The sequence below is a fragment of the Eulemur rufifrons genome, chromosome 16, assembly GCF_041146395.1.
Source record: "Eulemur rufifrons isolate Redbay chromosome 16, OSU_ERuf_1, whole genome shotgun sequence".
Taxonomy (NCBI): Eukaryota; Metazoa; Chordata; class Mammalia; order Primates; family Lemuridae; genus Eulemur; species Eulemur rufifrons.
In genome coordinates this window covers 14584686-14606858 of record NC_090998.1, presented here as the reverse complement: position 1 = coordinate 14606858, position 22173 = coordinate 14584686, and the positions used below count along the sequence as shown (strand labels likewise).

Here is a 22173-nt window from a genome sequence, read left to right as displayed (position 1 = left end):
TCTTTTTTCTTAAAGTTGCTTTGGCTATATGGGGTCTTCTCTGGTTCCATACGAAACATAGAATCATTTTTTCTAGATCTGTGAAAAAATGATGTCGGTATTTTAAGAGGGATTTCATTGAATCTATAAATCACTTTGGGAATTGTAGACATTTTGACAATGTTGATTTTGCTGATCCGTGATTATGGTATGTTTTTCAATCTGTTTACATCCTCTGTGATTTCTTTCCTCAGTGTTTCATAGTTCTCCCTTTAGAGGTCTTTCACTTCCTTAGTTAAATATATTCCTAGGTATTTTATTTCTTTGTTACTATTGCAAAACGTATTAAGTCTTTGATTTGGTTCTCAGCTTGATCCTTGGCATATAGGAATGCTACCGATTTGTGTACATTGATTTTCTAACCTGAGACTTTGCTGAATTTATTTATCAATTCCATTAGTCTCTTGGTAGTATCTTTGAGGTTTTCTAGATATAAGATCATATTATCAGCAAAGAGTGATGGTTTGACCTCTTTTGACCCCATTTGGATACCTTTGATTTCCTTCTCTTGTCTGAGTGCTCTGGCTAGGACTTGCAGGACTGTGTTGAATAGAAGTGGTGACAGCGGACAATCTTATCTGGTTCCAGTTCTGAGCAGGAATGCTTTAAATTTTTCCCCATTCAGTATGATGTTGGCTATGGTTTTGTCATATATGGCTTTTATTATTTTGAGCTAAGTCCCATCTATGCCTATTTTGTTAAGAATTCTTATCATAAAAGGGTGCTGAATTTTGTAAATGCTTTTTCTGCATCTATTGAGAGAATCATAAGGTCTTTGTTTTTACTTCTGCCAGAGAGAACTTCTGCCCATATGAGCCCAGAGACTGCTGCCGCTAGTGAGCTTGGAGCTTCTTGCAGACAGGGCATCAGGCTCTCATGTCCCCTGCAGAGCCTCCCACCCCATAGACCTGAGCCAGGATGGCAGGTGCCATATTGCTTCTCTACCCACTATGCAACTTTGTCCTCCCCAGGGGGCTTCAACTATTCAGGTTTCACCTTGTCCATCCCCTCAAAGACATTTCCCAACTCCGGCCCAGACTGCAGGAGCCACAGGGGTCCAGTGGGTCCCAGGTGATCTGATGACTCCAGAGCCTGGTCATTCTTGATGGACTGCCTCCCGGAGAAAGGGTTGGAGATGACCAGAGTGGCTTTCCTCCACCGAGACTCTTTTTCTCCCTTTCCCCTCCCTCCTGTGGCTGCCAAGAGAGAGAATTGAACTGCCACAGAGAGGTTTCCACAGAGACTGAGGCTAAGGCCTTTCCATTTTGCATCCTGCAGTGGACTGATAGGCACTGGAACTGTGACCTCCCTGCCCATGGGCCCTCCCTGGTGCTGCATGCCCAGTGGTCCCATCAGAGTGGGACATGCCCTGAGGCTGAGGGACATCAAACTAGCATAGGCACCCTGTGGGTGACTCAGGACAAGTATGCTTCTCTCCAGCATGGTCAAGGATTGATCTCTGGGGCCCCGGGGATGGGCCCACAGGCAAGATCCTGTATCCCCAGGTCTTCATCACATCACCTGGGGGCACAAAGGGGATATTTGTGAATTAGTCTCCGGAGGTATGGGGGCCCACAGGGGGAGATCAGGGTGAGGGGGAGAGTGCAGTGTGGGTCCTAGCTGTGGTGTGCTCATGGGGCATCCTCGTCCCACAGGAGGGCTGCACTCCTGGCTCAGGCCAGGATCCTGCGCAGGGAACCTCTTGGCTGCATCACAGTTGTGGAGGAACTCAGCTGGCTTGAGGTCCTGCCTGCTGGCAGAGGCCCAGGGTAAACCGTGGAATAGATGAGGGTAGAAAGGAGTGAGACCTGCTCCAGACTGCTGGATTGTGGATCTCAGACACCTCCGCCTCCATATACATACTTTCTGGTCAAGTGGGGCCAATTCAGCCCCTGCCTGGCAGCTTTGTTCAGATACGGAGGAATGGACCTTTGGTACCTGCAGATCCCTTCCCAGTATTTGTGGAGCTTGAGGGCAGGCTCACCCAACCCAGCCTTGCCCAGCCTCATTCCCCCACTCACCTCTGCTGTGGTGGAGAATAAGGAGTCACCTGGAAGTTCCAGGACCCTCCCCAACACCTGGGGCATTAGAGTGCTTCTCCTGAGGAACTATAGCTGGTCATAGAATCCAAAAACCAAATTTTATTTTTTAAACCCCCAGTTTATCCTTAGAACAAAAATTTTCGTACAAGCTTCCTTTCTATACAAAATTATTCTCTTTTCTTCTAACCTTCCTTACCAAAAATATATCTTCATACCCATGACTTTTTTTTACATCTCTCTCTAACCTACATAATGGTTCCTTTTTGTTTTAATTTTTTTCTAACTCTCTATTTTGAAAGGAGATCCTGTCCCAGTTAAGTCTTTTTCTAAGAACCTGAGAAAGGAAGCCCACAGTGTCAAAGGAGTTAGGTGTCTAATTTAACCACAGTATTTTCCCCAGTAAGAGGTAGGGCAATCAGGCATTTCCAAAAACTGATGGGCAAAAAGAAGGTCACCTCACAAACAGCACAGTAGCAGGGTGAAAGATGGTAATGGGGAAGCCAAAAACTTGATTTCTCAGCCAGCAGAGGAGTTGTAGAATACACGGCGGGGTTGTATTTTACCTTCCACTTTGATGATAGAGACAGGAGAGGGAAACAGAAGTCTCAAAAGTTAAGGGAGACTAGAGGAAGAGACTCTGGTGTTCTTATCTGGGACAGAGAGTGTTACCTGAGGCTCAGGCATCCCAGTGTGATGAAGTTGAACTTGTTCTGAAGCCAGGGTCTGTCCATCAGACGGAAATAGTCCTAGAGGGTCTGTGAGTGTGGAGGATGCTGGCTCAGGGGGTCTCAGTTCCGCTGGTGCATTTCTCTCCAGGGACCCAGCTGGTTATAGAGGAAAGAAGGTGTAGTTCCCAGAGCAAGACGTGGTCTTCCTGATGTAGTCCTGGTGTCCAAGATGTGGTCCTGGTGTCTTTCTGTCTGAGCCTCCCTCTCCCTCTGAAAAGCCTCTCCTATAGTGGTGGCCACCATTTGAAAAACTTTTTCTGTTCTTGGGGCCTTGTTGCTGGCCCACTTTCTCTCCCGCTTCCCTCTCCATCTCAGTTACCAAAGACCTCGAAGGCCAGATTCAAAGTTCCGTTTGTGGAGTCTGAACCTCCTTTTCAACTTTTGGAGTTTATGCCAAATATGGCAGCCAACTGGGAGATGAAGCACATTACCAGAATGGATTGTCCCTCCCTGGTGTCAGGATCTAAATTGAGAAGGAGAGAGGCAAAAGAGAAACCTCATGTGGAGAGTGAAGACAGTGAGAGCAGACAGAGTGAAGATCAGAAAGTCTAGCACAGGCCGGGCGCGGTGGCTCATGCCTGTAATCCTAGCACTTTGGGAGGCTGAGGCGGAAGGATCGCTGGAGGTCAGGAGTTCAAGACCAGCCTGAACAAGAGTGAGACCCTGGCTCTACTAAAAATAGAAAGAAATTATGTGGCCAACTAAAAATATATATAGAAAAAATTAGCCGGGCATGGTGGCACATGCCTGTAGTCCCAGCTACTTGGGAGGCTGAGGCAGTAGGATCGCTTGAGCCCAGGAGTTTGAGGTTGCTGTGAGCTAGGCTGACGCCACGGCACTCACTCTAGCCCGGGCAACAGAGTGAGACTCTGTCTCAAAAAAAAAAAAAAAAGAAAGAAAGAAAGAAAGTCTGGCAAATTTAAAGAAAGCGTGGGTTCCATTTATTTTATCTTACCAGAGATGTGAATTTTCTTCCCGTTAAACAGGAGTTTTTTTTTTTTCTGGGTTTCAGCACCAAATATGTCAGGTGTGGGAACCAGATGTCAGGTCTGTGTTCTATGGTTCTTGGTTTCCAGCACTGAAGACTGGTTACTGGTACCGAGTCGACTGGTGCTGAGTCAACTGGGTAAACGTAAGCAAGCAAAGTGTCAAAGTTTATTAAAGCATAGTACATTCCTGAGAAGGAATGGGTCAACCCCTGTGAGTAGAGGAGACCCTGAGTTTAACAAGATTTTTCCTTTTATGCTGATTCCCTAATTTTATGTTAAATGTATGGGGGGGGGGAATACTCATAGTTTTTCTTAGAAAGAGGGGAGAATTCCTGGAACTGGGAACCCTCCCCATTTTTAACCTTGTAAGGCAATTTCCGGGGGCTGCTATGGTATTTGTAAACTGTCTGGCACTGGATAGGTGTGATTTTTAGTATGTTAATGAAGGTAGTTCATTTAAGGACACTGTTACCTCCACCATGTGTATGCTCCAAAGACCCTTATTTGCTGCCTTGATCATATCTCCACTTTGTGGCCTTTCTACCTCTTTTTGGTTGGTCAGTCCTTGGAGACCCTCTATCTTAGACCAAACGCCTGCTCAGTCTTTGGAAGCCTCCTTGACCTGTCATCTGTTCTTCTTGGAAGCCTCCCTTCTAGTCAATTTGTTTTTTTAACTGTAGACAAAGCATATCTTAATGTCATTTGTTTCTTTAATGGAAACAAAGCATCTATTCCCTTTCTTCCTTGTCCCAACCTAACACTCTTAATATCCATTCCCACACATATTCTCTGAATATCTGCCTGTATAAATTAGAGAACTCAGTTGTTTTGGAGTGTAGTGCACCTCCGCATGGGTCACACTTTGTATCTCACCTTTAGAGGCCTGCTGGGATGTGAGTCGAGTTATAGGTCTGGAATCAAAGAGGAGAGATGGGGGTGGGTCCAAAGGAGAATCAGCACTGTCTGCTTGGCAACTGCCTCGGGGGAGGCCATTACCGTTTCCTCCAGCAATGAAGGGTCAATCCCCTCAGGCAGGGGTGGAAACGCTGACACCACTGGGGGTAGAGAGACCACTTCCTTTGGCAAGAAAGTCTCATCAGAATTTAGGACTCACTGTCTCCAGCTTCATCAGAGTTCTTTCACATGTCCCATCCCAATTTACAGGATCCCATTTTTCTCCAATCAATGCCCTGATCTTAACATTAGACACCCCGAGAGGCTGAGAGTTCACTTTTTGTTATAAATCAGCCAATCACATGATGAAGGTTTGTGCTTGATTTTTAGCAATTTCAACCTGATGGCTACAGGAGAGGAGATTCTCCATCAGGGGCATTCTTAGAAGCTTTTAGGCTATTTATGTGCATTTGGACCTGAGAATCCAAATCCCTGAGCTCATCACTTTCTTTCACCACTTTGTCCAGTGATGTTAGGAGCAACCAGCATCATTATGTTCCTTGGTTTTCCACAAATGTCTGAAAGTATCATGTACAGTCACTAAGTTCCTTCCTTCTTAGAAGTGGTGAATTAGGAGTATCAAATGTATTTATTTTGCATATTTTTATTAACAGTTCACGTCATGGACTATCAAGTGCTCTGTGTACTATTAGAAGTAGAGTCTTTAGCATTTTTAGATCTAATCAGATTAGAGAGCCAATTTCAGAAACTCCAATTAAGAAAATCTATTCTTAAAATTCTGTTTCTGTAGAATCACAGAGGTGAAGTCTCAGTTAGACCAACTTCAAGCTGGAGAGTCAGGGAAGGTGGTAGCATGGCTCAGTCCAACTCCTAAGCCTCAAAACCGGAGAAGCCAATAGTGCAGCCCCCAGTCAGGTCAAGACCACCACCCCTGCCCCTGGAGGCTGCTAGTGCAAGTCCCAGAGTCCAAAATCCAAGGAACTTGGAGTCCAATGTCCAAAGGCAGGAGGAAGAGAGGAAGCAGGGAAGGGGAGAATTTCTCTGCCCATTTTTCTAGCCAGGCCCCCAGCAATTGGATCATGGCCACCTACACTGAGGACAGGTTTGCCTCTCTCACTCCACTGACTCACATGTCACTCTCCTCTGGAAATATCCTCACAGATACACCCAGAATCAATGCTTCACCAGCCATCTAGGTATCCCTCAATCCAGTTAAGGTGACACCTAAAATTAACCATCACAATGTCTTTAATTGACATTTCTTATGAAGTTTGATGATTTTCAGGAAGAAAGAAGTATATGTGGAAGTTTCAACTGAACTCACAAATGCCACCTTTATTATACAAATGTCCAGATCAATATAGTATTTCAACAGTTTCACCAAGTGAGTGCTCATGGAGACAAGGCCAGTATGCAGGAGGGTGCCTTTAAGTTAAGATTGGCATCCTAAAGCAGAGTCTTGTAATTCATTTATCCATTCACTCAACAAATACTCATTCAGTGATTACTATCTACCAGGCTCCATGCCAGACACTGGGTACACAGCCAAAAATGACTCTACAAGGTCACTGCTTCTTATATTCTTAATGCTGAGGAAACATACAATGATGGTTATGATCTGAAGGATGGTTGGGGGACAGGAGAGAAAACAGAGAGATGATTTGGAGGCTTTTGCACCCATAAGATGATGGAAATGAAGAGCAGTGGACAGTGTCACCTAAACATCATTCTTCCCAACTTCATTGCTCACACCCATGCACATACACACCCCTCCATCAGTGCCGTCACATAGCTAATGTGTCCTTTTAGTGTGATCTCATAACAAACTGCATTCCTGTACTAGGCTACCAGCACATTGAAAACGAGAGATCCATAATGACAACAATGGCAATGACTGTCTCACTCATAACATGACCATTGAGCATTTGCTTCAGTATAAACTTCAAAAAACACTCCCATGAAATAGATGCTATTTTCCCAACTTTACAGAAGAGAAAGTGCATTTGAAGAGTTTCACTTTATATCTGTAGTCCCACCTGTTTCTTTTTGTTTTTGTTGCTTCTTTTGGTGTCCTATCCAAAAAATCATTGCCAAGACCAATGTCAGTGAGTGTTTCCTCTATGTTTTCTTCTAGGGGTTTGATGATTTCAAGTCTTACATTTAAATCTTTAATTCCTTTTGAGTTGATTTTTGTGTATGGTGTAAGATAAAAGTCCAATTTCATTCTTTTGCAAGTAAATATCCAATATTCCCAACACCACTGCTGAGTCCTTTCCCCATTGTGTATTCTTGGTGTCTTTATTAAAGACTAGTTGAACATATATGTATGGGTTTATTGCTGGGCTCTCTATTCTGCTCCATTAGTCTATGTACCTGCTTTTTTGTCAGTACCACATTGTTTTGATATTGTGGCTTTACAATATAACTTGAGATCAGGAAATATAATGCTTCCAGCTTAGTTCTCCTTTCTCAAGATTGCTTATGTTATTTGGGGTCTTTGTAGTTCCAAACAAATTGTAGGATTGTTTTTTCTATTTTGCAAAAAAAAAAAAAAGAAGAAAGAAAGAAAGAAAAAGAAAAGAAATTTCCATTAGAATTTTGATAGGGACTACATTGAATCTGGAGATAAGTTTGGGTAGTATGGACATTTTAGCAATATTAATTTTTCCAATGCATGAACACAAGCTATCTTTCCATTTATTTGTGTCATCTTCAATTTCCTTTATCAGTATATTGTAGTTTTCAGTGTACAGATCTTTTACCTCCTTGGTTAAATTTATTCCTAAGTATTTTATTCTTTTTGATATTATTATAAATAGCTTGGTTTTCTTAATTTATTTTTCAGATAGTTCATTGTTAGAGTATATAAACATAACTGATATTTGTGTGCTGATTTTGTATACTGCAATTTTACTGAATTTATTTATTAGTTCTAATGCTTTTTGGTAGAGTCTTTAGGGTTTCCTATGTATATAATCATGTCATCTGCAAACAGATAGTTTTACTTCTTCCTTTCCAAGTTGGATGCCTTTTCTTTCTTTCTTTTTTTTTTCTTTCTTTCTTTTTCTTTCTTTCTTTCTTTTTCTTTCTTTTTTTTTTCCTTTCTTTTATTTTTTTTCTTTCTTTTTGCCTAATTTCTCTGGTAAGGACTCCCAAATGAAATCTTGAATGGAAACAGTGAGAGTGGGCACCCTTGTCTTTTCCCTGACCTTGAAGATGAACCTTTCAGCTTTTTTCTATTGTGTATGAAGTTAACAGTGGGCTTGCCATACTTTTATACCCTTTTGGTGTTTACCCTGTGTATGGATTACCTTTCCATACCCAAGCAGTACAACATTTATTAGTCAATGAATGGGAGCAGATTCAGAATTAGCTAATGGTTACGCCTTTCCAGTGTTGCAGTGCTCATTCCTTACAGCAGGTGGCAGCACTATACACGATTTGACTTCACTACTGGGCCCTGGAGAACCGTGAACTGAAAGTGGCTAAACGGATCCATCCGAAAAGAACAGGACACTGAAATGTGTGTCTTATGAATTCTGGACATAAAGGGAACAATTTGTTCATGTTTTAAACATATTTAGCTTTATTACTTGTTTTTTAGAATTTTATGCTGAAAGGAATCTTGGTGATCATTTACTCCAGGATCTTTGTTTTATTCTCAAATACTTGAGGCCAAAGAAGAAAAGTGACTTATCTAATTATCTGATTATCTGGCAGGTATTTTGTAGGAGAGCCAGGCAGAACCCAGGCCTCCCAGTTGTTTTTGCCGAAAGGAGACAGTGTGACTGATGTTGACAATCAGCTTATGATTCTTGCTTTTTAAATTTTCAGTTTGTGTTAGTCCAACTCTGCCCTCATGTTGTAAAAAGCACCATGCTAGTTTATACATGTGTCGACCCCAGATAAGTGACTGAGGCAAAAATCTCAGTCAATGGAAACACAAGCCACAGACAAACCTGTGACTGTTTTTCTGAAAGAGAATTTGGAATTTTCAGTATTGAAAGGGGAGTAGGGCATACAGAAACTAAAAAAAAAGGCAGAGGTGGGGTGTGTAGTGAGACAAAATGGTTACATTCTTATGGGACCCAGGAAAATCTACAGATTACATAAGATAAGGTAAATGTTAGAAAAGACAAAGAGAGTGAAGGAAGAATCAGTTATGTAGATATCCCTGGCTAGGTGGAAGAATGCTTGATTCTGTCTTGTCTCTGTTCTGCACCTGGGAAGATAAACTTGTAATTCATTGTTAGTGTGGAATAGAACGGACTTTAGTTTTAGGAGCTAGGCTTAACCTGTAGACTTAAAGTTATAGCTTCCATGCCCTACTCATGGGTGGCCAGCAAGGAACTTCCTTAGAGAATGGTCTGTGGGGCCAGTCCTTCACCCGAGCCTGACGCCTTTACTTTCTCTTTTACAAAATGAGTTGGGAGATGTGGTCCTGAGATTTTTATTTTGTTTTTATAGATGCACACAACATTTGTGGCCTGTATAAGCCTTTCCTCGAAGCCTCTTATAAAACATGAGTCCTGTTTCTCCCTTTGAAACAATTCAATGTCACATTTGCTTCATTCTCATCATATTCGTTTTTATGGTATTTGATCTTACATGATCATTTTCTTCTCTTGTCCTAAATATTGATCTTACTGATTATTCCTCTCTGTGTGTTTTCCCTCCACTTCTTTTGTTGTTGAAAAAATACTCTCCTTCTTTCCTTTGGTTTATGGCAATTCTTGCTTTTCTCACAGTGGAGGTCAACTGCACAGTGGCAGTTGTGTGAACTGCTGAGCATCACACCTAGGGTGGGACTCACGGAGGAGAGGCGGTTTCTCCCTGCACGCTGGTTTCTGCCTGACTGTTGTGCACCTGAGGTCTGCAGAGAATGAGGATCAGGATCGCCATTGCCGTCAATCTCAGCTTCTACCCAAGGTTGAAACAAACAGGAAACCGGTGTAGGATAAGGAAGTCGCTGCCTCCACCTGCCTCTCTCCCCACCTGCTGACCCTCTACTCCAGTCAGAAGGCAGCAGAGGCCAGGGAGTGACACAGGCTATGGGGGAGGGTGGCTGTGTGAGGCGATGGCAATCACGGTGCTTGTTCAGCCCTATGTTCTTGGAATTGCTCCAGTCCAACACGAACCTCCTGAGCTCTCTGCCATTCTCTGCCATTGGAGAAGCACTAACTGGGTTAGGTCTGGAGCAGTGAGACGTGCCTATTTTATCAGCCAACAAACAGTGACAGTCAGCGGGATGTTAACCCCTCTTTCACACACACCACACGTGTTACTGGAGACAAGCAGAACAGGTTAAATTGGTCACTGGGTTGTAACAAGTTAAGAAATTAGCTAACTCCTAATGTGTAAAATGTAGGCTCAGACCACATCAGTGTTTGTAAACTGGCACAAATGTAAGAATCACTTTATTAAAAATATAGACTCCAAGATCTCTCCTTTGGAGATTCTTATTCAGAAAATCTGGAGTGGGACCCAAATTTTGTGTGCTTTTAACAGAGATTCTCAATATCAGAAAAGTGTCTGAAGATTTTTAAAATTCTCCAAACGCTAAAATTTTATAATAAATTACGTCTGGTATTGTTCTCTGTTGTCTATTGTGTTTTTCCTGTGTAATGTGGCCCTTCCTCCACTCCAGTGTTTTGCATCAGAATCACTTTTGGAGATTTTAAACATATATGTGCTATTTCCCAACTTCCACTAAAAATCGCTAACTGACAAATAGTATCTGCTCTTCTATACTACAGCTGTGCTCGATGTTTCTCCTTTGCTGCTTTATATCCGCTCTCCAACCCTCTCCACCTGCTGTCTGTCAATGAGACCCTTTGCTCTCAGACTGCCAGCTGGGTTAGCCATTGCAAGAATGGGAGAAGAACAACGTGGTGTATGTATTAACTTCATCCCTCTCCCCAGTCCTGTCCCTTCCTGGTTACTTACAGTATTACTGTGGGTTGGCTGTGTCCCTCTACGGTGTCCCACAGCCTTATTAGGGGGCCTCCCCTTAGAGTTAAAGCTGATCTTTTGCGGTTCCTTTAGGCCTGGGCTTGGCAATGGTTCCCATATTGTCACAAGCCCTAGGTTACTGTACCAGCCTTTGTAGCTTTCCCCTAACTCTTTCCAAGCCTTTGCAAATAGTTCCTTTATTAAACTTTCCTCAATGAGTTTGTCTGAGTTTGTCATTTCGTTGCTTCTAGGACTCTATCTGGCATGATGATTTATCTTTATCTCTTTCATATATGTTGTTTATACATTAAGGGAATTCTTATTTCTTATTAAAGAAAATATTTGAAAAGTTGTAATGGTGAGGCAAGATGAAGTTGACCTCTTTCATGATATCATTTTAATAAAAATGATAGAATTGGAATTTAGGAATAGAAATTATATAATTCTAGTGTTTGAATGGGCTTTAAATTTGACCCACTCCAGCTCACCACTAAGTGCTGGACCCTGAGGGGCTCTATTTCATCTCGTTTCACCATTACAACTTTCCAAATATTTTCTGGCAGCGAACATTTTATCCTCCCAGATAAATATTATCAGTTCTTTCAACAATTCCTCATGTAGATGGTTTCTGGATCCTTCTCCATCTTGGCCATCAGGTATGTTCCCTTGAGTGCATACTGCTTTGTGTTTCGAGAAACATTTGCAAAGTAAGCTGAATGTGGATCAGCATCTCCCCCCACTGGAGAAGAAGCCAGACCTCTCTGACTGACAGACACCTGGGATGGACAGTGGTGGCCAAAGGTGCCTACTGTTGAACGGAGCCGCTGACTCAGGGGTCCAGGCCCTTTGGCAGGAGGGAAAGCAGGTGCCTGGGTGAAGGCAGGAGTTCCTGCTACAGGGGGAAGCACACAGTACCACTGTGCCTTCTTGCATGTTGTGCTTCCACTTTTGAATTTATACCTTACTTTTTCTTTTGTACATCTAGTTTTCTGTCCAGAAGGTAACCTGCTTATTTGTGCAACAGTTAACGCAGAGCCTACGGCAACAGAAATTCTCTCAAGTGCTGAACTCCTCCAATTCTCACACCTGAGACTCTGAGGACCTCAAAGTCACGGAGTTTATCACTACCATGAACCGTAGATCATCGAACTCAGGCAAACTGGAGGGTCCAAATGGTGAGATCTTTGTCCAAAATTACAGAGCAATTTACTAGTGGAGGCAGGACTCGAACTCGAACATCTTTCCTCTCTATCATCCTCCTTCTCTTTTCCGTTAATTTACTCCATTCTTTTACCACAGATTACAAAACTGAAATGAAGAAAGTCATGCTGTCAGTAGCAAAGCATCCAAGTCAGATAGAGGCAGCATTTGAATTGTGCAATCGCCTCAAAAGTATTGGGAAAAGACAGCTGTGAGCACATTACATTTGACACAACTTCAGGGGTGAGGCAAACCATCATTTTATTGAGAGGGTTCAACTACCTACCCTTTATATCTGAATCTAAACCTTACAGCATATAAATCTTTTCAATGGACAGTTCAAAGGTGATTTACTATAGACGTACACACAGCCAGTCAATGTATGTAGAAACAACCTGTGACTCCCGTCTGAGCCATTACACAGAATAATTCCATCGAGGGGGTGCTGTGAAGAGAAACCTTCCTGAACCAGAGCATGGAAAAGGCCAGTGCAAGGGGCGGCCTTGCAAAAAGAACAGAAAAATACCTACTCCCGCGATTTCCTAGTAACAGTTAAAGATCAATCCTATGAGTTCTCCTGCTAACAGGCACCTGGCGTGAGTTCTGTTTTGCGCGACTTCCGAAAACAGCTGAACGGATGGAAAAGAAATGTAAATCTTTTTCTTTAAAATTGTTTCTTGAGAATCTGCTTTTACAGAGTTCCAGAGTAAACAGCAGGAGAACAAACTACAGCCTCAACCACGTCTTGAGGGCAGAATCACACCTCCTGCAATAATCCCAATAATCCCAATAATCCCGTCTCCAAGGAAGGGTGGGGAAACCAGCTCTTGGATTTTGACATCCTTCTGCTGCTTTTGTTATCGACTGACAGCCGTCACTATTTTTTTTTCTCTTCATCCCCCTTAAAATCAGCAAGCCACGTGGCCTCAGGGCTGGAGCCCCCTTCTCTTTCTTTGGGATGCCACACCAGTCTCCATACTCTCCCTCTCTTTCCTCTTTCCCATTCTCTTATTCTTCTTCTAAACAGATAAAATAAACCTTTTTTTTAACTTTTATATATTCTAATCTCTGCATGAGAAACTTTGCCTGTGCCATGAGCACCTACTAGGCTTTCCACCCGAACAGCCACGTTGTCAGAATTCTGAGTTGAAATCTCCAGTTTTCCACCAACTTAGAACGGTACAATTTAGAGCCGCATGGGACTTCTGGGACAAACTGAAATGAAGTTTAATAAAATGTAGACCCAGAAACTGCACAAGTTACAAATTTGCAAACAGAATTAGAACTTGAATCTCAATCCTGTGGTCTTATGCATGCACTGTGCTTATTTCCTGTATGACGGTACCTTCTTTGTTTAATTGGTTCTCAGAACAGGGTATCAGATTTTTGCATACAGCATTTAATACAACTTCACCATAAGATTCAAGGTAAATATCTCCTTTATTAAATAAAAGGGAGGGGGAGTAAATGTTATCTTAAAAGTCTTCTCGTCATAATTAATGCCTAGCAAAAACAAGTTTGAAGGACTTACACATAAACAAAATGTAGAGAAATATTGCTGAACTTCTAACCAGCTAATAGGAAAAAGTGGTAAAGTTTGAAATGCTCTGACAAAACATTTGCATCCACTATTCTGAGCTGAGCTACTCTGTGAGAGAGATTGACACTAAGAGAACTCTCCACAGTAACTGATGGAAAATGACCTTGTAAGCCAAAGAAACCACTTCCAAACAGCTGAATTTCAAAACTCTGGCAGATGAATAGGGCAAAAGCCACCAAAGTTACGGCAGATGCTGTTGAGAGTGGCAGAACTTCTTTCTGGTGCCTCAGATAATCCCAAACTGAGCGAGCTCGTGCAATTCCAGGTGGCTGAACGCCTCCCAGGGACAAATCACCGTGATATCTGCAAGACACAGAAGAACACGTAAGCCAGCCTCACCCTAAGGATAGGCTCTTCTGCTCACCAAGACACCCGTCAGGCAGACTTCTCACTCCTCTCTGCTACTCATTGTCCAGACTGGGCAATTATCTGGAATGGCCCTGTGGCCCAGCAAGAATCGGATGATTGCTTAATTGTTGCGGTTGGTTTCATTCTTCATCCTCTTTGGGGAGGCAACACTCAGCTTTTGACTGGGGGCTCCTTCTGGGGTACAGCTCACTGATCACACTGAGTTTCCCCAAAGCACAATCACTAAGGAGGGAAGAGAGGTGGAATTCTAGTAAGGCCAAGGGTTAAAATGAGAAATAGCAGTGCTTTGAATCCCCGAGGTAGGGGCGTCCACAGTCTTCCTCCCTGCCAAGCCAGATGGATTCCTTGGGATTCTGTGCCTGCTCTTCGGTTCCTTTACATTTGGAAATGCCTTTATCCAATTGCTTATGGAGAAGCTATCTCAGGGCATCATCTAATCCAGCCCCTTTATTTCAAACAATAAGATGTTATTACCCTAGAGCAGCAGAGAAGCTGGATAACCCCCAGAGAGATGAAACAACTAGCAAAATAATCACACAGTTGTAGCGATGGGACTAGAACCAGGTCAAAGACCTCAGACATGCCCTCAGTCTAAACCTCTTGACATTATTCCACATATGCTGGCAGAGTCAGGTATATCTTCCAGAGCCTAAGGCAAATTTGCTAGTCTTGTATGCACTTGGCCAAAATACAGAAGTAGCTGATCTAGGAGAATGGCAAATGAGCTTTGTAAGATGGCTAGAAAATTTACCTGAGATCCCAGGAGTGGCATTTGACTGCAAAAAGCAGATACATTGAGGACTGGCTGGTAAGGACACTGATTGCTATGAATGCCACCATTTATCAAAAGTGTGTTGAATGAGTTGAAAACTTATGTCCACACAAAAGCCTGCACACAAATATTTATAACAGCTTTATTCATTATTGCCAAAACCTGGAAACAACCAACCAGGATCTCCTTCGATAGGATAAACAAACTGTAGTACATCCCTAAAGTGGAATATTATCCAATGATAAAAAGAGATGAGCTATCAAGCCACATAAAGACATGGAGAAACCCTAAATAAATATTATTAAGTAAAAGAAGCCAGTCTGGAAAAAGCTTTATACTGCATTACTCTAACTATATGGCATTCAAGAAAAGGTAAAACTATAGAGACAGTAAAAAGATTAGTGGTTGTCCGGGGTTTGGGGGGAGGGAAGGATAGCCATGTGGAGCACAGGGCAGTGAAACTATTCTGTATGGTACTATGATGGTAGATATATGGCACTCGATTATCAAAACCCTTAGAACTATATATACAGCACAAAGAATTAACCCTAATGTAAGCTATGGATTTTCATTAAAAGAATAATAATGTATCAATATTGGTTCATCAAATGTAACATATGAACCACACTAATGCAAGATGTTCGTAAGTAAGGAAAACTATGTACAAGGGGATGTAGGTGGTAGGAAGGATTTATAGGAACTTTCTGAACTTTCTGCTTAATTTTCCTGTACTTCTTAAACTGACCAAAGAAATGAAGTCTATTATTTTTTAAAAAACAATATCTAGTAATTGCATTCATTATCTGATAAATAAAAATATTGTAGCCCATTAAAAAATTATATTGCAAGCATTCCATGTGTGGGACCCTGATCTGGGTGCAGGAGAATGTGTAAATAGAGGAAGCTGGTAAGGGAGTGGTTTGCCTGGCAGAGTGGAGAGATCTCCAGACCCCAGCATTATTTGCAATAGCTCACTCCGTGGCCTCAGATTGTCGGTGACTCTATGTTTCAGATTGCTCTCCTAAAAAAGTAAAGTTGGGCTAGACAAACTCTGGAAATTTTTCTACCATAAAGTCTGTAATTCATTACTACGTGCCCTTAAAGATTGTTTAACAAAACAAGAGGATTCATTAAACTTTGGGCCTACTCTGATATCTTTTAGGGTTTTTGCATCTTGGCAACATAATTAAATCCGCACATTTTTATGGCTTCAAAGGATCTACTGCCTTAGGTATTTCTTATAACTTTCAAGGGTCCCTTGAGGCCTGAAGTGTATAAAAAGGTGGAACTCCAAGTGCAAAGTTTCACTTAAATCTGTGGGTGGCTCACCTGTTCCTAGCCCCTCCATGCCTGGAATGTCATCTCCAAACCTATGGAAAAAAAAAGAAAAATTAGCTGAGACCAGAGCAAAAGGATCCTGGAGTTACTCACATAAAGAGTTTCTTGACTTAAAGGGGAAAAATAAAAGGTTTAAGTGTTTGTATTTGGGAAACTCCATTTGTTTACATTGAACTGGAGCAAATAAAAAGTCACTCAGGTAGGTTTTAGTGTATCCCAGTGGAGAGATATTTATCCCCTATAGGAACTTAGCCTAAGACAATTGAAAACCAGAATTAAAATTATCAGTGGGACAATTTATTCAAGCTTTACTTTTAAAATAAAAATTAAAATGAGAAAGCAATATGAAAGGCATTAAAATGATTAACTCACCCATTTGTTTACTTATTCAAAAGCATTAAGTAAGTATCTACTATATACCAGATATTGTGCTAGGCACTGGCAGTTAAGAAAAAAAACAAACAAATTCTCTCTCAGTGGTCTTAGTCTCAGGAAACAGATGTAAATAAATAGACACAATATAAAGTAAGTTATGGTAGCTAAATATGCAAAATACAAACATGAAGGTTATGATAAAGCTTGTTAAAGAGAATCAGCAGTAGCTTCAAAAAGAAATTAAGTTGTGTGTTGAAAAATGAATAGGATTTTGCCAAGGAGAGGAAGAAAAAAATGAAGAACTAAGGAAATAAAATTTGAAGCCATAAAAATAAACTGTTTTATGGAAATGGGCAGTGGTTTAGTATCCCAGATTAAAGCCTAAGGAATGCCAGTGAAGAGGAGTGGTCAAGAAAAGTCTGGAAGGCTGGAAGGCCAAGTCAAAGGTTATTGTAAAAGCCTCCATTTGTCATGTTAAATTTGGCCACAGACCTGGGAGTTGAGAGGGAGAAGATTCCAGGACTAAAGACACAATTCAGCAAAGGTTAAGTTAGAAAGCAAAATAGAGGATGGGGTTGAAATTTTTGTAAGCCTGTTTAATATTGTGAGCATTAATTTCTAAAAACCAAAGCAGCCTTATGGGAAAAAAATAATAGAAAGTTTTCTTTTTCATTTTGATCTTACCCTTTCACACCTTTCTTGGGAGGTTTACTCTTGAATTGGCGAGTCTGCCTCTGCTTGAACTTGGGGGGGCCTTTGCGCGGGGTGGTAGGACCCTGGCTTGAAGCTGGAGGAACCAAAGTAGCGCTGTCACTCATCTTGACAGTCCTTGGGTGGCTGATGTTTCCCTTTCAGGATCCTTAGACAATGAGAGAGAATAAGAAGACCCTTCAAAGCACAGGGACCATTGGTGATTATTAGATCTTTACTGTAGACTGGGGAAGAAAAGTACTTTGATAAAGAAGCTCAGTATTTTGTGTTGACACAAAAGCAGAGATGTTATTATCTTTTGAAGGGATAGGGATCTTTAAGAAAATATGTTATAAATCGATGGAGGCATTCAAAGTAGTGGGGTGCAAACTGTAAAATCTAGGTAGATCTGTTGTTCCAATAAATCCACCACTAGCGTTATCATAATGGTGAACTTCCCCTTTGTGATCAACAGTGCTACCATTCATAAGGGCAGAAAAATGAACTCAATGATATTTACAGCCCTTTAGATCACTTATAGATTCTGTCAGCTTTGCATAGCCTTCCATCCAGCTACAAAATAACCTGACTCTAAATGTTTGCTGAGCATTTTAAAATAGGCACTGTTCCTGTAGAGTCCTTATTTTGTTTAATCTTCACATGATGCAGAGATTTTTCTCTTAGTTCTGGAGGGTGACAATGTGGTTGTCTGGATAGGAGGAGCACTGAACCAGGGACACCAACACCCCTGAATGTATTCAACGCATCCTAACACACACACACACACACACACACACACACGCATACACAGAAGTTAATGCAGAGAGATTAAGTAATAAGTTTGTGCTTTGACTCCACACCCAGACATAAGGTTCTTCAGCCACACGTCTCTCACAAATCTTCAACATTTTCTTTTATCTAAATCATGGGCCTATCCAGTACAGTCTTCTCCATCAGACCACAGCCAGTCTTTATTTTGGCTACAGAAATGTATGTTGCCACTCTTCAAACACAAATCAAAGAATATTATTGACAAGACAAATTTAAAAAATAAATGTGCTAAGCTTTAGGATGACATTGCTTTCCTTTCTCCTTTTCTTGTACAACAATTGACAAAACGTTCAGAAGGAAGATTCTGAGAAGCTCCAAAGAACTTCCAAATAGCTTTAACTTCTTACCCTGCACCAACCCCTTCTATAATCTGGTGCCTGGGAGCTTTGTTTGCACAGGATTCCTCATTCCACCCATTAGCTTAGATTTATGCCAAGGTTCTTAGCTGCAATCTCCCCTGAAGTCTTTGGCACACACTAACCATTGCTCTCTTTTCCTCCCTCAAGTCTTATATTGTATAACTTTGAGTTTATAATTTTTTTTTTATTTCTTTGAAAATAAGGTTTAAGTCATTATCCTTTCCTCCAAAGTATTTTTTGCTTCTTTTCTTTTCCCCAATTACTATCTTCATTCTCTCCTGCCGGTCCTCAATTTGGTTGATAGAAATGCATTGGCTACTTTGTGAGCTGGTACCAGGGACAGTGAGCCAAGCCAGGACCCTGGATCCCTGCTCATGCTGTGAACCCTGCCTTTATCCCCCGCTGGAATATGCTTCATGAGGCTGCTTTTTCAGTTTCTATTTATTTCTGTAGTCTCAGAACCTACAACAGTGCTCGGCACATAGTAGCTGTGCCATATATATTACATTTGTTGAATGAGTGACTAAATTAATGAAGACATTGAATGAATACCCTGAACCTTGGGTCATGAGATCCTGACCCCATGACTTCTCCATCAGACCACAGAGAAGGCACTAGCTGGTCTTTACCTCACAAAGTCCTCAGTGGCTTTAGGAAACTCCCTGCTGGATTTTCTGCTCACTGGGTTCAATTCTTGTGCTGTGGGCCCTCTCTAGTCCTGGTCAACAGGCAAGGTTTGTGCTCCTCCCAAGCGTGGTTGGGACCACGGGAATCGGTGGTGGGCAGCCAGAAGGTGCATTCTGTTCAGCGTGGACCACCTGTGACCGCCACATGCTGGCTCTGCCAAAGCCACAGAGGAGGCTTCTCTCGGAGCAAGTATTTTTGACTCTCCAGTTTTTTCCAAGTAGTAAAATACCATGAACTTTCTTTTCTCTCATTTGGAAAGCCTACTCAGATTGGGATTATCAGAGTTAGCAAAAAAAAAAAAAAAAAAAAAAATACAAGGCACCCAATTAAATTTGAATTCCAGAAAAACAATAAATGATTTTTTTAGTAAAAGTATATCCCACATATTTCCTGGTATGTACATACACTAAAAAATAATCATTTGTTTTACTAAACAAAGTTGGTTTACTTTTACTAAAAAATCATTTGTTGTTTTTCTGGAATTCAAATTTAACTGGGCATCCTCTATTTTATCTGGCAACCCTAACTAGAATCCTATCATGCTGGATCCAGAGTTCTATAAGATAAGGGCCTAAGGTGATCCTACTCGGTCATATTACCCTTTGGGGATAACCCAGCGTAGAACGTGCTCTTTAGAATCAAATAGGGGTAGTTTCAAATTCCTGCTCCACAAAACTGGCTATGTGACCTTGGATAAATTGCATAACCCTCTGTGGGCCTCATTCCACCTATAAAATGAATCAAATAGTACCTTCCTTTTAGGGTTATGGGGAAAATTAAAGGAGATGATGTAAGTAGAGTGACTGATACGAAGTGCTCAAAGAAAAGTTAATATACAAGGGACATTCTGGGAGCCAAGGAAGCCATGTGAACAAATCTATGGTTATGACACATGTTCACCTGGCCTCTGTACCCCTTTCTCCTGGGCCACCCCCTCTCTCTAGAGCCCTCATCATGCACCAAAGAGGCAACTGTTATCAGCACTTGCTAGGAAATCCTCTACTTCCCTCAAATACCCCAACTACTAACTTACTTCTAGTTTTAAAATTCTGTCTTAAGAAGCCTTCTTTGAATTCCTCTGACACAACTAACGCAGCCCCCCAAAATTTAAAAATCACACTTGAGTTCCTGATTACACTTCCCCTTTTGTCTTGCAAGCTGCTTCTTCTGCATGTCTGTATAATTTGGAAGGTAGGCCTCTGGGCTTAGATAGTGCTCATGTCTAATTCTAGGTTTGATACATTATATAAAAGAATACTCCTTAGAAAGAGTTACGTAACAGTCACCAGGTTAATCCCTGGATCCTCGTGGTTCCTAGGGTTTGCATATGGTAAGTAGCTAGAACAGTCAACCAATCCCTATAGAGTGTCATAAATTTACCCTCCAGTTCTCTCTGCAAAACCTTTGGGAAGAACAACACAAATACGACCCTTTCCTGCCGTGGAGGCATAGTCTTGTTGTCCACAGATATCACCAAAGCTTGAACTCATCCCTGACCATGCTTTCCTAGAAATGAAAAGGGCATCTTGAAGCTGAATAATCCTAAATCTAATATCAGACTTGATTTTAGCTAGAAGAGAAGGTTTCATATTTTTCCCTCCCAAAGTGTCAAATAATTCCTTCCTCTGTGAGGCAGAATGTTTTCCCATTTTTAAAGCAATGTTAGCCTTCCCCTTCTGAAGATTACAAACCATTCTGCAGAAAGAAGCAGATGTAGCAAAGGAATATCTCAAGGCACAGCTTTGCAGGGAACTGGGGTTAATGTCAACTTAGAGCCAAGGCAGCAAAGCCCAGCTGTATAAAGCTACAGAGGATGACCCACCATAAATTCCAGCTAAGAAAGAGCAACTTCAGAAGGTTCTTGAAACAGTTTCTCTGGCCGATCACTCTAGACTTCCAGTTCCCTTTTTCTCAGCAAAGATATAGAAAGACAAGGCTATTGTTGATGGACTAAGAAAGAGGGTGGAGGGAGATAGGAGTGGAGTACTGTTTCCTCTAACCGTAGGGTTGGGCCCACAAATGTCACCCAGGATGCTGCTGGAGCAGAGAGAATCAGTAACTTGGAGAGTCAAGCAAGACCCAAACCAAAGCCATAAAAAAAAAACAAAAACAAAAATCCAGCAAGAACCCTGCTTCAGAATGGAACAAACAAACACTTTAACCTCAAAGGGAGGAGGCTGAGCCGCCCACACCGCCCTGCGGTCATTCTCATGCTCATTGCCACCCACCTTCTGCTCACCCTCACACTCACATCAGCCTCCTAGAGCCTGCGCCAGGGCTTCAAGCACATCCTGAGAGTAAAGAACTATTTGCCTTGTGGTTGTTTAGTGCCCCAGATCCCTCCTTTCCCAGAAAACTGTTGTGGAGCCACACACAGGGAGGGTCAGTTTGGGGTTCCTTCTAAATGAATTCAGTCATCAAGGTTTGCAGTGACCTTGTAATAATCAAGTTTCACTTATTAGCTTGTCACATGGCATTTCAAGGTTTGGGTGTGTCTCCTTCATGTTCTTTCCCATTTTCATGCCCAGCCCCATCCCAGGCCCATAGGTCCAGCTTGCTTTCTTCTTCCATTTTTTGGTTTTAGAGCCAGATCAACCTTCCAACACCCTTCAATTATATCCTGCTCAAACTCACCAGAAGTTGAGAAAACGGAGCTGAATATTGTTGCTGTAAGCTGTCCAGTTGCCTTCTTTGCAATAGATGAAAGGATCTTTGCACCCTGACTTAATTCTCTGTAATACCCTCACACTACCTAATCCTGCCGTCATAAGCTTAAAACACCAACCCAGGAGCAAAGAAGTTGGAAGAAGATGGGGTGAGTCTGGGACAGGCTTAGGAGTTTTCTCATAATAGATACTCTGACAACACTGGCCTGGGCTCTCTCCAGTCAATAAACAGGTAGTAAATTCACAAACACACACAGTGTTGCTGCTATCTATGGGCAGATTTCAGTATCAGCTGTCCTTCTCCATCCCTTTAGTTCTTGCTATCCCCATCTCTTCCCTTCCCCTGACACACACACATACACCCATGCATATAGTCTCACACGCACACACACAGTGATATGATTGTTACAGGCTCTAGGTAAGTGGAAAGGAGAATGAACCACAGAGCCTCCTGCTGTGGTGGGGACGTTGATCGTGTGAGCAGTGACCCTGAGAAACACACGGCATCTCTCCCTAACTGGTATTGTCTGTGCTTCCTCAGAGAGATGGAACCTCAGAGTCAAGAATGATATTTGACAGAGAAAGGGCCCAAGTGATAGCTAGGAGTTGTTAACTGATGAC

At 41.9% G+C, this 22173-nt stretch overlaps 1 protein-coding gene across 1 annotated transcript; it reads right to left on the bottom strand.

The window, feature by feature from the left end:
• Window positions 1-13691: 13691 nt before the first annotated feature.
• On the bottom strand, window positions 13692-17137 carry PDE6H (phosphodiesterase 6H). Its single transcript, XM_069491146.1, has 3 exons — window positions 17004-17137; window positions 15936-15976; window positions 13692-13768 (listed from the first exon to the last, which is right to left on the bottom strand). The coding sequence occupies exons 1-3, from the start codon at window positions 17135-17137 to the stop codon at window positions 13692-13694; spliced, it is 252 nt and encodes an 83-aa protein (XP_069347247.1).
• Between the last annotated feature and the right edge of the window lie 5036 nt (window positions 17138-22173).

Excerpts from the sequence above, each read along its gene's own strand:
- PDE6H (XM_069491146.1), bottom strand. The coding sequence starts at position 17,137 with ATGAGTGACAGCGCTACTTTGGTTCCTCCAGCTTCAAGCCAGGGTCCT. Across the intron at positions 15,977-17,003 it reads CCCAAGAAAGGTGTGAAAGG|GTTTGGAGATGACATTCCAG; the intron begins GTAAGATCAAAA and ends TTTTTTCCATAG. Across the intron at positions 13,769-15,935 it reads CATGGAGGGGCTAGGAACAG|ATATCACGGTGATTTGTCCC; the intron begins GTGAGCCACCCA and ends TGTGTCTTGCAG.